Consider the following 17541-nt stretch of genomic DNA (forward strand, 5'->3'; position numbering starts at 1 on the left):
TAGTGGGCTAAATATTACAAATATTACAAAGCTAAATATATATATATATATATATATATATATATAGAAAAATAAGGCGGCACTCCAATATTGTGGGAAAAATCAAGTGGTTTTTATTCCCAAGTTTTATTTCCAAGTGTTAAGCAGTGCCGCTTGGAATCTTTTTTATTCTTCTATATATATATATATATATATATATATATATATATATATATATACCGTATCTATTTTTAAGGGAGGGCATTAAATCTAGAAATTAAATGTTCTTGATGGCTCTAGATTCCTTTTACCATAAAAGAAATTATATAATGTATTCTTTCCTCTGAGAAATATTCTGTTATGTTCCACAATTTTTCAGCATGTTTTATGTTTAAAATCAGATTGTTATTGCTCATATCTAAAAAATGTAAATTTGTGGTTCTAGGTTTCAAACTGGTTCGCAAATGCAAGACGACGCCTGAAAAACACTGTGAGACAACCAGATCTGAGCTGGGCTTTGAGGATAAAGTTATATAACAAATATGTTCAAGGCAACGCTGAGCGGCTAAGCGTCAGCAGTGAAGACTCCTGTTCGGAAGGTTAGTTTATATATATTTTGGCTGTACTGGACAGGATGCACTGGTTGACGTTGGGATGGTGGGTCTTTAATCACATGTTACTTTTTTCCCCATCTACAGTAGTACTAGTCACTCAACCCCTTCAAGGCCAAGTTTTTTTAGGTGTTTTTTTTGTTTTTCACTCCACTCCTTCCACAAGCTTTTAGATTTCTCCATTTACAAAGCTATATGAGGGCTTGTTACCTGCGAGACAAATTGTACTTTCTAGTGGCAACATTTAATATTTTGTGCCATGCACTGGAAAGCAGGAAAAAAAATTCCAAATGTGGTCAAATTAGCAAAAAAAACCCACATATTCTGATGGGCTTTATTTTTACGACTTATTCGATCAAGATGACACCTCCCCTTTATTTTTTGGCTCAGTACGATCACAGACATAACCAAATTTATATTTGGCTTTCTCTTAATTCTTTTAAAAATATTTCAAAAACCTTGCATTAAGCAAAACCCCACATTGCATCGCCATATTCTGACACCTACAACTGATACTTCAGTGTATGGAGCCATTGTATGGTGTATGGACTGTGGTGTCATTTTTTGTGGGATAGGATAAAGTTTTCATCGATATCATTTTGACAACTGTACAACCTTTAGGTCACTTTTTAATATAATTTAGACTTTTTAATAATTTTTTTTTGAAGGGATAATAGCAAAAAAGTGTTGATCCGGACATGAAGGGGCTATTTTCCGTTACTGGGTTCACCGCCAGAAATAATTTTTTAAATATTTTATTAGATATTTTGAAGTGTGGCGGTAGCTGAAATTGTTATGATTTTATTAGTTTATTTTTATATTTTTGGTTTTTTTTTAAATTGTTTTAAATTAATTTATATTATTTCAGGCCCCCTAGCGTACTTAAACTCTAGGGAGCCTGATCACTTATACAATATACTGCAATGCTACAGTATTGTATTGCAGTATATTGTGAATATACTGCTATTATACTACAGTCTCCGACAGGCTGTAAAATAAGATGCTGAATGACAGCTATGGGAACCTTTAAAAGTTTCTCAGTTATCATGGCAACTGATGGGCACTCTCTGATGACATCACAGGGGGTGCTGATCAGCCATCAAAGATAGCAGTGCCCAAATACAGCACTGTCAGGTGCTGCGGTCAGGTTGGTTAACAGTCAGCAGTTACTGGCAGTTACTGGCATGTCCATGAGAACTCTCCATACACCCCTTCACATCCAGCCCACAGATTTTTACGTTGGTTGGTCATAAAGGGGTTAAAAGATATTCCAGTAATAACAAGTTATCCCCTTTCCAGTGGGGGCAACCCTTATGGATCCATAGAATGGGGGTCCATTATACCCCAGACCAATGGAGCAGCTCTATTCAGCCTGCGTCACTGATGGAAGTAGCGTAGTACGGCCCTATGCTATGTCTGTCAAGGCCATAGAGATGAATAGAGCTGCAGGAGCAACCAGGTGCCCTTCTCATATTTGGGTACAACAGATCACAATAACCTTTTGTCCATAAAAAACCCCCTTAGCTTTAAATTAAATGGGGGACATGGTAGTCCCTGTCTTGTCATCAATGAAGAACCCAGCAGTCACAGCCCAGCTGTCAGATGCTTACATATTCTGTCAAAAATTAATGTTATGATTCTTAGAAAACCCCTTTTATTTTTATTACCTCATCCTCAAAACCTTCTGCTAAAGGAGATCACTCGATGTGAGGTCCGTGAGGTTGTGTTCACGTCTTCACCGTGACTTCCTTTCTTAATGGAGGGTGTGACACACTGCCAAATCAGTCATAGGATGGGATCCCGTGGGTGCTTAAAGGAACCAATTGACCTACATTGTGGGGTTCTGGCTGTCAAATCTGACAAAACTGCTGAGGAGAAGCTTCAACACAGATGTAAACATAGTCTTATTCACATCTGGCCAGACTCTTGTACATATTTCTTACTGCTTCTGTATAGATCTATAAATTGCTCTGAAAATTATTCTGTAGTATGAGAAATTACAGCTGGAAGCAGATAAGTTTAACCTCACTACACTTTCCGGATAGCGATTGTTGTAGGACCTTCTACAAGACTGAGGTCTTAGACTTATCATGAGGAACATCTAGATTTATACTGCAGTGAATTGTTGCTTCATAGAGAACATTCTTCATATAACTTATGTCTTCAGACAGAGCAGCGGTAATGTAAAAGATGAGGAACACGGTGTCATATATGAAATAAAACAAGGAGTGATATCTGATCCCTTCCATGTGGCTTACGCAGTGGTAGCCTATATAGCGTATTTATATTTATACTGGACACTAGCCAGACTTTCTAAGAAAGGAAGGACTATTCTTGTGAAGAATAAGTTGCAGATCAGTCTAAATAGAACAGTTCCAGCGAGCCGACAGGGAATGTTTATTGGTACAGAAATGAAGGTTTTTTTTTAGGAAGGCTTGTAACACAAGAACGCAGAACAGAATGGATTAAAGGCCATGACCGTACCTATGATTGAAATACATGTGTTTATTACCTAGTCTAGGACTCCTGAGCTGGTGACCCCTGTCTCCCCTTTCACACTCGTCTTAGAAAAATAAATCTGGACAGATTTATTCAGGACGTACACAGTCCTTAGTTGAGTTGTTCATTGTTAGTGGAAAATAATTGGAATGTTATATTAGGGGTTTCAACCATCTACTTTCAATACACTGATTACTTAGTGTTAAATACACACAAAAATATAACTATTACCTAAACATTCATAATCTCCAAAATGTAAAGGGACACCAAAAAAAGAAAACTCACAGTAAGAAAATATCTCTGGAATTTCCTCTTTAACTTCCCTTAGAAACATGTTTCTGGCTGTAAGATAACTGGCTGCAGGATAACTGGCTGCAAGATAACTGGCTGTAAGTATAGGCCCAGAAGTTAGAGAATGGTCAAGAGTGCTACTTTATAGACAAATACTGGGGCACATTTACTTACCTGGTCCCTGCTTCACATCTGCCGCGATTCATGAAGATCGCGCGCCCGATATCCTGCATGTGTCGCTTCCCCGCTCAGGTCCACCGGAGTTCACCATCTTCCTCCTGGTGCATGTAAGTGCATGTCTTGCAACACAAATTGTCTTGTTAAATTAATGCACGTATTCCGAATCCGCTGGATCGTCCGACGTCCCGCCCCCCGATTTGTGTCGCGTGCGCCAAAAGACCCTTTCTAAATGCGGCGCACATCGGAAATCGCCGGGTATTCCGACGATAGTGCGGACCGCGGACCCTTAGTAAGTGTGTCTCACTTCAGACTAACAGGTGAAAAAGTGATATTCTGAGCTAAGGATAAGTATCACCTAAATTGTGTACTGTAGGTTTATGCTATTCATTGTCAAATTGTAAAACCTTTATTTTAATTGTTTTCTCAGATGGTGAAAACGCCCCAATGAGTCATGCCAATGAAGAAGTATACGATAAACCCATCCACCATACTGTGATAAATACGGAGAACTCGGTCATCAAGTCAGGGATGAGGGCAGAAGCTAGTACCAATGAAGACTATGTCTCACCCCCAAAGTACAAAAGCAGTTTATTGCATCGTTATCTCAATGACTCCTTAAGACATGTCATGGCCACTAACTCAGTCATGAGAGAAAACACAAGACAGAGAAACCACTCAGGATCATTCAGCTCCAACGAGTTTGAAGATGAACTTGTGTCCCCTTCTTCTTCAGAAACTGAAGGCAATTTTGTTTACCGTACAGGTGAGTGCTTACATTAGATGTCTGGCCGATTTTCCATTTTTACTAGACCCTTGGATTTTAATAAAAGTAAATAAGCACTTTGCTATGTGTTGCGCTTGTAGTAAGGATATGAAGATGAGCTAAATTATGCAGCTGACAGCTGCCATTCCTGACTCGAGATACATTTGTATAATTGGTTTCATTCCATGCATCTAGTGGGAGGAGAAAGCTGGCTACATTTATCTCCCCCGAGAACAAAATAATTTGGCATGTCCATGGGCCTTGAATTTCCCATGAATATTAAGTAGTAGTAGTAGAAAATTATGTAGTCACCAAACAAAACCAAAATTGTCATGACCAGTTTTGCCATTTGCGTGTATCTACTCTGAATAGGGTGGGTGGCGAAAGCTGCCTACAGTTTATCTCCACTGAGATCAAAAGAATTTGGCATGTCCATAGGCCCAGAAGTTCCCATGAATATGAGTGTGACAAGTTTGGTGTCACACTGCTCACAATTAGTGTGACCAGTTTTATAAGTCAAGTGAGACTGGAGAAAGCTGGCTACAGTTAATCTGTACAAAAGGATTTGGCATGTCCAGGCAGAGTCATCCCCGTGAATACTAAAAAGTCACCTGACAAAGCTAAATTTGCTGTGACCAGTTTTACCAGTCACAAGTTTCTACTCGCAATAGGGAGAGTGGAGAAAGCTGGCTGCATCTCTCCCAAGAAAAAAAAAAAGTATTTGGCATGTCCATGGTCAAAAGTCTACATGAATATTCGAGTCACCCAACAAAGCCACAATTGGTGTGACCAGTATTATCCATTGCATGTATCTATTCTGAGTAGGGAGAGTGGAGAAAGCTGACTACAGTTTATCTCCTTCGAGAACTAAAAGATTTGGCAAGTCAATGGAAAATAACAGGAGATTTAGGCTTGTCACGCGAAGGCTAGTAAAAATAGGGGGTGCAATGGGGCTCTGTTTCTTAAAGGTTTACACTTGGAGATTTCACATTAGTATGTTGTACTATTTGTACCTGTGTTTTTCCCCAAAAGTCTGCGGAAATCCCAAATTAAGTTCAAATCTCCAATAAAGGATAATGACCTATTATTCAAAATATGTTATTCCGGTAGGATAAAAAGTGAATTTACAAATTTTTGATAGAAGTAATGTTTCCTGCAGAATACAAGGCTATCACTCTGGATCGGCCTGGAGTAGATGCCAGTCTGGAGTAGAGCCGTCTTTCTGCTGTTTCTGAGCGTACACGTAATATTACATAGGTGTGGTTCTTGCGGCACAAAGCGGGGCCAACAAGTTCTACTAGAAATAAATTCATCTGGGACTTATTACTGCAGTCTGGAGTCTGGACAGTGAGCTCACAGCAGTGATGTACAAAACACTGGTGAAGAACACATCAAATCTGCAAACTGTTGGGCATTATTGCAGGCCTAATTTCTAAGATCATTATCACCCAGCGGAAAGTTCCACCTTTTCGCCTCTTCCCGGCCTTGCAAACACAGTTTTACGATCTGTTGAAACCAGCCGTAGCCACATAGAAGGAAATTTACTAATGTGGTGCTGGAAAGAAACCTACAGACAAAGGTGACAAATTTGACACTGTGTTTATAGCAATGTGTAAGATGAATGTAGGAATAATGAGCCGTGTTCCCATGTATGACTTATAACATATATTATCTATACGGTATTCTATAGATACACACATGGCTGGTGCTTGTAAATATTACTTTACACGTGGTAAAATTTGTTTTATTGTCCTTAATGCTGAATTTAATAAATTCACATATTACATTGGTTGGTGCTCTTTGTTTTATGTAGAACTTCATATCCCCTGCTATCCTTCACACAATTTTAAAGAAAAAAAAAATATTGTTAATGATCAAACTAGGTTTCTTCATTCACCACTAGGGGGAGCTTAGAGAAGACAAATTTATAAAATGTATAAAATATTGTTAATGATAAAACTAGGTTTCTTTATCCACCACTAGGGGGAGCTTAGTGAAGACAAATGTATAAAATGCCTTGACTTTCGTGATTTCCACCTCCGAGACTGTTGCTCATGGCAACCAATCACAGATCAGACTTCATTTACCTGTTTATAAAATGAAAGCTCTGAAACTAGAACATTTTTGCTTGTGATCTCCCAAATAATCAGAACCTGATTTAGTTCAAATGTGATTCCTCTTTACAGTGACTTCCTCTCCTCAGAGAGATAAATCATTAAGTGAAATTTTACATTGGTATGAAAAGAGTTAATCTTTAGCCTCTTATCTGAAGTGGGCTAACCTCATAACGCCTTCAGATACACTGCTCACTGCAAATCTACCATCAAAATCCATCATGATAAACCAGGGACACTCATTCATAGATCCAGGGACAGTGACTGTGATAATCTTCTTATACATGTTATTTATGGTCTCCTTCCTTCTAAAATTAACTTTTAAAATTAGGTTAATGAGTCAAAAGGGTCATGGGGGAACTACCAGAGCCCCTCCATGCTGTAGCTCAACATGCTGTTACAATTCCCCCTCGCTCCCTCTGCACTTCTCTCCTCGCTCTTCCTGCTATCAACTCAAACAGTAGGGGAGAGCTCCTTCACAGTATAACAGCCTGTAAAGCTACAGAACTGAGGGGCTCTGGAAACAGCCATCAGAGCCCTTGAAGGTAATAAGCATAATTATAAAAGTTGATATTAGAAGGAAGGAGGCCATGAATAACAAATATAAGAAGATTACCACAATCACGGTGCCTGGATCTATGAGTAATGTCCCTGGTTTATCATTCAGGATTGTTATTCTTTGATGAAGCATATTACAATGTTTACTATTACCATAATTTCTTCAATAAAAAAATTAAAAGTTTTAGTTTTTAGTTATGCTTCAAGTATTAGACATTTACCTGACCCCTAGCCTTCCCGACCCTTTTCCATTTTTGTATTTGCATTTCAGTTGTCCATTCCCAGTTGTGTGAGGGCTTATTTTTTACATGACAGATTTTAGTTTGTAATGGCTTCATTTGGTATGGCTTATAATGTACGGGGAAACTAGAAGAATTTCAGAATTGGATGAAATTGGAAAAAACAATATCTGTGCCATTTTGTTACAAACTTTTGTTTTACAGAGTTGAAGTAAACTAAAATTACATGTCCTGTATACTATCCCCTCCTGTTCATGTACGTCAGTACTCTGGCTGTGTTTTTCCACTTTCTATTTTCCCATGCCATAAATAGCTGTTCTTGGGTTCTTGTGTTGAGCACAGCGCCTGTACATATTATTTAGTGATGAAGTAACACATGGCACTATGGGTAGCAATGTTTGGTAAAACCCTATTGTGGAACGACAAACCCAAGCCAGTGCATTCCTGTGGAAGGACGCCGCTTCCTGTATGCTGGAAATTGCATCTCTCGGCTTCAATGTATAATGTACATCAACTTTTCAAAAATAAGATCCTATTTCTGCTGCTTCCCATCACAGGGGTGGAATTATGTAATTTTCCTTGTTATAGTTGAAGAAAGAAACTACGGAAACCTGAGTACAATAATCTACTATCTATATAATTTTATATCATAAGGTGGACATTACCATGACAGCCACAAGCTGCTTCAGTGTAGAATCCATATTGTACATATTTCGTGGAACAGATAATTTTTCACGCAGGTCACTTCCTGTTCACATTTATTATACCTTTATCCACTGTTACAGTCAATTCTGTGGATTTTCTGCCCACATTTGAGCGGTGAAACAGTGCAGCGTCTTCTTCCTTTGAAGGAAATCAACCAGTGAAAAAACAATTAAAACCCTACAAATATTCACCCCTGCTTCTCTTTTGTCTTGATTCCGGCGCTGTACATCACTAGTCTTGACACCCAGAATCACCTAGAAAAGTTAGTTATAATTAGCAACATGGAGCGTGGGGACAAGATGTCCGGTGCTCTGGGCTGCTAAATATGCAAGCTCTGCACCTCCCTCTTTCATGCTCCCATCATCGGAAAGGCAGGTGCGGGGCTTGCATAATTAGCAGCCCGGAGTCCCTGTGCTCCGTGCTGTTAATTAGAACTTTCTTTGCAAGGTAATCCCAGCGTGTCAAGATATTTACTGGTTCATTTCCTTTAAGATCATATCCTTAACCCCTTACCGACACTACGGCGCGCATCGGGTCCCGGTGCATGGAGAGGGCTCGCGGGCTGAGCCCTTTCAATAGCCGGTAAGTTTTTGCTGCATATTGCAACAAAGACTAACCGGTAACACCCGCGATCAGTGCTAGCACCGATCACAGGTGTTTTCCCGCCAATTGCCGCCGGCTTCAAAGACAATCTTGCCGCGGATCGTCGCTCCCCGTGACGTCATCGGGGAGCGGCGATCCGTCGCCATGACAGCCTCGGGTCTTCTGAAGACCCGAGGCTGTCTCGTTTTAACCCTTTCATTGCAATGTGCTATCAGCACATTGTAATGAATGAGGAGGAAAATCCCTATATACTGCCATACTGTAGTATGGCAGTATATGATAGGATCGATCAGACAACCTAGGGTTGAAGTACCCTAGGTAGTCTGAAAAATAGTAAAAGTAAAAATAAAAAAAAGTTAAAAAAAATTATAATAAAAGAAACTAAAAATTCAAATCACCCCACTTTCCCTATAACTCATATAAATATTAATAAACAGTAAAAATCATAAATACACTAGGTATCACTGCGTCCAAAAATGCCCAATCTATCAAAGTATAATAACAGGTTTTTCACTGCTTTTAACCCCGTAACGGAAAATAGCGCACAAAGTTGAAAATTACACTTTTTTGCCATTTTGCCAAACCCGTAATTGAACATGAATATTTCTTGTATTGGAGTCCACCATCTTCACCAATTGTTATAATCTTCTGACAACTTGTGGCATAGAAATGCACCATGATTTCAAATATACAGTAACTTTTTAGTTTCTCAGTTTCTGGGAAATTCCCATTTTATTCTGTATGCTAATGAGGCAGTATACTCTCCATCATAAAAGCAATAGATTTATCTTTTGAAAAGCCTGACATTGGAGGTAGTGGTAAGTGATTTAGGCAGTGCTCCGGGTGCTGAGGACACTTCCCGGGTGCACCAATTACCTCATTAACAAGTGCACTACCCTACAAGTTGCTGCAAGCAGAATATAATACTTGGTTTAGGTGGTAGAGTTCCAGAAACTGGCAGAAGGTTGTGTGTAACAAGATGGTTAGCTTTTCAATACAATGATACCCTTTAAGGGTCTCTGTGCATCTAGTGGTTGTGTAGTGAATTGCAGCCAATTAAAGGTTCACTTAACATTTCACATTATCATATTGAATTATTTTGAAAAGAAATGGCAGTCCATAACCCCGTTTGAGTTAAAAGTTGACACATTTCTACGGTCTATGGGACTTCTAGCTGGACCAACACTCTTCAGGACCCATACAGGGCTATAACCTTGTAACCTGCAATATCAGTTCTACAGTATAAACTATATTTTCTCTCCAGGAAAAAGAAACAACTAATTATGTTTAGAAACAATCTATCTAAAACACAGATCTCCAAAAAAATAAAATGCCTGAAGTAAAAGTATGAATTTTTTGGGACAGAGCTTCAGTTTTCTTTGCCCAGAAAATCCTTGGTAATAACACAGCCACTGTCTCAATCAATTATCTATGACATCACTCAGCCTGGTTGTAACTTCATAACACTTCTCTTTTAGTTAGAACCAGATTAAGTCTTCTTTCCAAAGCAAAGTTTCTTTTGTAGGTCATAGATTACCTTGGTATTTACGACCTTCTGGCCAAGAAGTTTTTTGGTGGCAGAAGTGAGATTTTGGTCACTGTATTGCTTGTCATAGGTTGTGTGAAAAATAAAATTTGGATCCAGCTTTTACCTTCTGGAATTGTAGCTCTGTCATTTTTTTGCCACATTTCCTTTCTCAAGTAAAGAATGTTGTCTATGGCTAGAATGCTGGACTGCGACTTTTGTTCTACTGCCTTGGGAGAAGTCCACTGGCTTGCATCCATTGGCTGTCCACTGATGGATTTACAGGCAAAGGCGGGGAGTTTGAAATTATTCATGTCCCTGGATTCATGGGATGTTTTAAATTAGTGAAAAGCCAAATCTGTCAGAGAAAAGAAAAGCAACTGTTTTCTCTAGCTCAATAGAGGAACCACTCAATTATGTTTGGGCATGTGGCTACTGGATAGCTTCATGATCACAGTCAACAGCTTGTCCCTTTAAAGGGAACCTGTCACCAGGAGACCCATTTTTAGCACTCCCCCAGTCCCCACAGAGCATAGTACATACACTGCCAAATTGTTTTTGTATAAAAAATTGGTTTTACAGAAAAAAACCTGTGTGACTAGGCAGTTGCCTTTTAGGAGGAGCTGGAAAGGAGCAGTTTCCCCCCACCCTTGGGAAACATGTGACCTTTTCAAATATATGAATAACTCCCCTCACTCGGGATTGGCTGTAGAGGAGCAGGGGGCGTCGCTAAGCCCAGTGATGGGTGTTTTCATATATTTGAAAAGCCCAAGGAGGAAGCCACACTTTCCTCGGGATCTGTCTTTTGTTCACTTGAGAAAGGGGTAGAACGCCCCGAAACGCGTTGTGTTTTAAAGACCTTGAATAAAAAATTTTTAGTATACTCACCTCTGTGTGCGCCATCCTTTTGGACCCCAACAATAGACCACTTTCACCACATCCTATAGAGTTTGGCAACTCCATTTAGGAGATTATCCTCTGGAGGCAGCACCAGACAAAAATTATCACCACAAAGCCTACAATAGTGTTGTGCCTATCTACAGCACAACCTAAAACGGTGAGCACAATCTACAGCTTTATGTCCATCTGTTACCCCCTAAGATGTCACACTATTAGCGCCTTCTCCCTGTCCTTCCTTGCCACTTTCTATACCCCATATATTTGAAAAGGTCACATGGAGAAGCTGTTCCCCAAGGGTGGGGGGGGGGAACTGCTCCTTTCCAGCTCCTCCCAAAAGGCAACTGCCTAGTCACACAGCAGATGCTAATGAAAGGTACAATATAACATATCTTTTTTTCTGTAAAACCAATTTTTAATACAAAAACACTTTGGCAGTGTATGTGCTATGCTCTGTGGGGACTGGGGGAGTGCTAAAAATGGGTCTCCTGGTGACAGGTTCCCTTTAATTGTTCGTCTAGAAGCCCAACTTCCTGGCACATATCATCCTAACTTAAAGGACATCTACCACCTGGTGGAAGACTGTCCTAATTAGGCTTATTGTTCCATCTACGGCAGTGGTGGCGAACCTATGGCACGGGTGCCAGAGGTGGCACTCTGAACCCTCTCAGTGGGCACTCAGGCTGTTGCCCCAGCCCAGAATTCACCAGACAGGACTTGAGGGATCCTTCTGTGGGCCCAGGTAGCCATTATCAGTAGAGATATTGAAGCTCCTGCTCTTGGCCCCACAATTCTTCCTGTTCAGGGAAGCTCCAATGGCAATCTGAATTTTCCTACCTTCTGTCAAAGATATTGTTGTCCTCATGACTGTTGAAAGCTGTGGTATAGCAAGGGAGCAGGAGGAGGCGAGCAGTGGGTGGCGTGCATAAATTAAAAGATTGGGAAGCCGAGAGGCATTCGGGCGCCGTCAACCTGAATGCCTTTGGCTGTTTTACAAAGTTAATATTTTGTTATTAAATATGCTCGAAAAAACTGTTCCCCCATCCCCTAGATGGAACAAGTAGCCATATTAGGACACTCTATCACCAGTAATCTGGTGGTAGAGGTCCTTTAAATACATGGGTTATCTTTTTATTGATTTGCTATTTGTTAACCTAATAATAAAACCCTTTGGCTCAATAAAATGATGATTTAGAGCCTTTAGTAGTAACATAAATGAATTTTCTAGTTGTTGTATTGTATTGTATCTCGGTGCTACATTCCTTCTGAGGGGAATAGATCCCTCCGATTTAACAATCCACAGGGTTTCAGGTGATCAAAGTGAAAACATTCAGCACCTATTTTAATTAGGGCTGATGACTATTATTCACTACTATGCCCCTTTAAGCAGTCAATATTGTCACTACTATTTTCCCCTCTTGCTCCGACGTGTACCGAGTCTCCACAAAACCCGTTTCCATTACACAGCTGTATAAACGGCAGTAGCAATTTTGTAGCCGTAGAGATTTATTACTGGCCACACACTGTATACAACTTCATTTTAAAACATGGCTCCATTTTACGCTCTATTAACTTTGCCATCACAAAATGCTAAACACTGGCCGCGTTGAACACTCGGTTACTTGTGAATGTACCTCGGCTTCTAAGAAATGTTTGCTCTGGAAGGTTTGTGGATTTTTCTCTATAAATGAAATGGTTACTGCCTGTTAAGCAGTCATTTAAGGGGGCATAACCTACTTAATAAAGTCTTGAGTATTTCATGTTCGGAGTAATAATATTTATATATATGATAATAATTTAGTCCGGGCACGCCTTTGTTTTTCTAATTGCAAAAACTCTATATTCTATGAACATCGGCATTCAAAAGAGGCCAAATCTATTACACATTCCAGTAGTTGAAAAGTTTTAGAGACCCTTATGTTGTTTTAAATTAAATATCTACAATTTGATGAAAATATAATGTTAAATTACCCAAGGTACTCTGGGTTTGCCTTGGAGAAACAATGTGTGATATATTACAATAGATTCTTATTCGAAACATATATGAATTATACAGTGGAGGGTACTGATGGAATAATAGACCTATAAGTTTGTAACTGCATTGGATTTGTTCTTATTCATACCAGTAAAGTAGAAAACATTAGGTAATATTGGCACTTTTAACGAGAATTGAACTGCATGTTGGAACAAAGTGATGGTAATCATCACAGAACCTAGACAGATCCCTTTAGAAGCAAGTTTGGCCCATCAGTTGACTTTGGCATGTGCCATCGCATGATAAACCAGGGACACTTACTCATTGATCCAGGCACCGTGACTGTGATATCTTGTTATATTTGTTATACATAGCCTCCTTCCGTCGTTGCATAATTTTAGACATGAGCACCATTGCACTAGGCTTAGATGAAGACTTGGGCCATTTGATCTAATGAAGCCTTGAACTTTATGAGTTAAAACAGTAGCCTCCTTCTCAGGTGCTATAATGGGGATGGAAAAGTCCTTACATCCATTTTAAGTCCCCTTGTCCTGCCATGAGATATGGAATCTCAGCTCAAAGTACTCGTCTCCACTTGGCCGAGCTTTTTTGGGTGTAGTAGACACCCCAACCAACTAAAAGAAATATGGGATATCAGACAAACTGAATAAAATAAAATAGTACTTATAAAAATGTCTTGGGTTGTTCCAAGTTGTTCCAAGCTGCAGACTTTTCTGACTCTATCCTCATCTGACTCTTTGCCACAGGATGCTTTCGTGGTTGAGACAATGGAGAGGGTTGAGAGGGGCATGGGTCTTTTTCTTGAAGGCAAAAATATCCCATTATGGAAATTTGATTATTGGGATGAACCATTTATCCAGGGATTTATTTGGGCTGGCATATTTGGAATTGGAAAGGATTGTTTTCTTCCATTCACCAGCAAGGCATAAACCTTATAGGGCTTTTTGCCTTATGCCTGATAAATACTGAAAGTTTATAGGTTGGACATGATGGACCTGTGTTTGTATTCCATTTAGTGTGCTATGGTACTTTAAATGAACCAGAAGTTACTTTAGTTGTTCATCTAAATTCATAAAAAGTCATGAACATCCAACACTTCTGCTATGGTGAAGAGACACATCCATTACAAGGCCCACTTCAAAATATGGAATCCTAACAGAATTGGGGTGTATACATTAACAGCTGAGTGCTCATGAAGTTTTATAGTATATCCCTTTCTGACTATTTATTCTTCATGTTTCTCTATGTCATACTTTTTCAGACAAAGTAATTCACGTTTACCTGTGAAATGGTAACATTGTACTATTTGTTTCGAGGCTGTGGTGACTATGAGTGTGGTCAACTTGGTTGTAGTTCCAAGTCTTTGATCTTCTGAGAACCAAGTAATTCTGCAGGACAAAATGAAACTAAACAAATCTGATTTATTGTATCAAATATTCAAGCCAGACATGTATTCATTCAATGAAAAATTTTTAACATTAACAATCTCATGTATTAGAAGACTGTTGTAAACAATCGAGGGATGTGTGGAATGTCCGAGGGACATCACAAGCATGTTGAAATGTTACAACAAAGCTCTTGACAGAAGCACATAAGCAAATCCATCTCCACCTGTTCCAAGCCATAGGATGGAGACCGCGCGGTCAAATTAGTTTAGAATGGCTAACTGAAAACATTGATCCCAAGCAGTTCTGGGAAGGTGCTCTGTTCCAGACGGAGATTGTCTTTGGCTCTGCAGTATGGGTGGAATGGATGGTGTGGTTTGGATGTGGGTGCAGAAGTGGATGTGCTGTATTTGGATTTGTGAGTGTGACTAAAAAAAAAAAGAGAAAAAGAAAATTGATCCAACATCGGGTGGAGGCAGACCAGACCCTGGAATGAGGTCAGCTAAAATAAATATAGCTATAGAAGGTAGAATGTATTTGCATTCCCCTAAGAAAACATTATATATTTTGGAATTTTTCAAACATAATGCTTACATAAAAACCATTTAGGAACTTTATTACAGTGTGTTTATGAGTATTGAATATATCACAGGAAAATTGAGATTTTCTGCATAAAAAGATCACATGGGAACTATCGACAAATCTCTGCCCATTGTAACAATAGAGCGTCAAGTCATGGAACTATTGTGGCTTAATATTTTAGAGAAGTTGTAGTCACAGGGGCTTCAGAGACTCTAGTGTCTCAATCGGTGAGCTACATATTATGGTAGGTTACGACCATGGGTGTAAACTTGAAGATGAGAGATTGCACTCAATGAAAGGAAGTAGAAGTTGCTCGTGAAGTGAAGGACTTGCAACAATCTAGAAGAAAACAGGACTCTCTTCACTTGATGCTCAATCATGAATCGCAGGATTTTGTGGAACTATTTTGGTAGACGGTTGGTGTTCAGTACAGGTTGTAAATTTAAGAGCATGCAATATATTGAAAACATTTATGCTGGTTGACTTTTGTTTGGTCTGTTGTTAACACTGTGTTACGTACAACTGAAAACTTTAATCAAGGTGGTTTTGGTTAGTTTTGTACTTTTAGCAGTAGTTCAAATTGGTGCAAATTACAGCTTCTATGTCGTCCTGCTCTAATACTTGTGCAGCAAAAAATTATGAAAATCTAATAGTTACTGGGACAAAAAATTTTTTTGTCCGGAGCTACAATTATAAAATATACCAGTTCCGACTTGCATACAAATTCAACTTAAGAACAAACCTATAGAACATACATTGTACTTAACCTGGGGACTTCCTGTATATAAAAACCTCTAATGTTCTAACATTTTCCCAATTCTTTACAGCTTATTAGTGTTTTAAAAAAAAATGTATATATTCATACAACATACCACTTCTTGGAATGTCATCACTTTTTTTTACAGTAGGTTCATGTAAAATCTAGTTATGTAGTCATTGTCGAGGGTTGTCTAAGCAATCCATGGTTACCGGGAGATCACGAAGCCCTGACCTCACTCGACCCTGTCACCTGTAGTAATAGTATTGTGTAGCTTTACCACCTGGCACCATGAGCCGATTGTATAACAACGTGTGGAAAACACAAATGGCACCACTCAATAATGTCCCACAACCGGCGTTATAAATACCAGATTATTTTGAAACATCGATGTTCTGTTTTTGACCATCTGTGTTAAACATATCTGTTCCAAATGTAAAATAGAATAAGGTCAGAGATGATGGAATTATTGTGGTTGGATGTTTCTGCTTTCGGTCTGCTACCCTTTCCTTGCCCTTTCCTCCATAAAATACTTGTTCTTATTATTTTTATGTACTGTTATTGCTATTGTGAAATCCAATCTGGGTCCCCATTAACCCCATGGGGCGCACATACCAGTGGTACGGACTATTTTGGCATATTACATGTTTTTATTGCGTTGGTAAAGGAAACTTAAGACAATGCTTTATTTTACTTTAAATCCAATTATGTGTCTTGAGGCTGGGAGTAATTTGTGTCTTATTGTATTGTTTACTGAGAGATAACACATGTTGTCTGTGTAGATCTTCTGGGAAATTTTTGACCTTTGTGGTTGTATATGGTTTTACAGTCTTACATGCTGGAGGCCATTCTATAATATTGCCTACCAGCGGGCTTGTCCGTCCTTGGTTTCTGGATATACTTACAAAGTCTGCATCAGGTGCAAAGGCAGTGTTGAAGGGTAGCTTGCAAAAACAAGAAAATCCATCCAGCCCCAGATGATTGAAAAATAGTTAAAGGAAATCTACCATCAGATTTGCTTTAATGATGGATCACTTCCGGTGGCATGTTTATGGCACACCTTTTCCGGAATGGTCCTTTTTATAGCCATAGATCTCGCTGTTTCTGTAAAAATAAGCTTTAAAAATATTGAAATGAGCCTAAGGGGCTCTGGGGGTGTCATCCGAGCCCCTACAGGCTCTGCTGTGTCTGAATTATGCCCCCTACTCTGCTCCACGCCCGCATATCCCTACAGCAACTCAGCGGGTTGCGCAAGATTTCCAGAGCTGGCTTACATTGCCAGCTCTCTGCCTGGGATAGGTGGGCATGGAGCGGAGTGGGGGTGTTCATAATTTAGACATGTCAGAGCTTAGATGACACCCCTAGAGCCCCTCAGGTTCATTTGAATCATTTTAAAAGCTTCCTTTTACAAAAACAGGGAACCACTCTGAAAAGGGCTACACACACAACAAAGAGATAGACATGTCACTGTAAGGCCTCATGCACACTAATGTTTAGGGGCCTGTGATTAGATCGCAACCCCAATAGGTGTCTATGGCACCTGGTCATGGTGCGTTGAGCTGTCTCATTGCACCGAGCTTGAGCCAGGGCGCCTGCTTTGCATAATAAAGGACATATGCTATATTATACCGTATTACAGCAGCAGCCACTCGGCTTTCAATGGAGAGGGGATGGCCTCCCTCCTGCATGTGGCCGTAGTATGCTTGTCTGGGCTACGGCCCAGATGAGCATACATTCGCTACATGCTCTGTAAATCTGATTGTAGATTCCTTTAATCATAATGTATCCAAGGGATGTCCCAAGATGATATTTTATCCCTACAGCGGATAACTAGTCATGAGAAGGAGGTCCATGAAT

The 17541-nt window shown here is 39.6% G+C and overlaps 1 protein-coding gene across 4 annotated transcripts in view; it reads left to right on the forward strand.

The window, feature by feature from the left end:
- The window catches only part of MKX (mohawk homeobox), an 89246-nt gene that overhangs the window by 40495 nt on the left and 31210 nt on the right, over positions 1–17541 (forward strand). For all 4 annotated transcript variants that reach the window (XM_072154855.1, XM_072154852.1, XM_072154853.1 and 1 more), the window contains exons 4-5: positions 425–578; positions 3988–4323. In XM_072154855.1, coding sequence (XP_072010956.1) covers positions 425–578; positions 3988–4323 — 490 coding nt within the window. The remainder of the gene's footprint in view (positions 1–424; positions 579–3987; positions 4324–17541) is intronic.

The sequence above is a fragment of the Engystomops pustulosus genome, chromosome 5 (genome assembly GCF_040894005.1).
Source record: "Engystomops pustulosus chromosome 5, aEngPut4.maternal, whole genome shotgun sequence".
In the NCBI taxonomy this organism is placed as follows: Eukaryota; Metazoa; Chordata; class Amphibia; order Anura; family Leptodactylidae; genus Engystomops; species Engystomops pustulosus.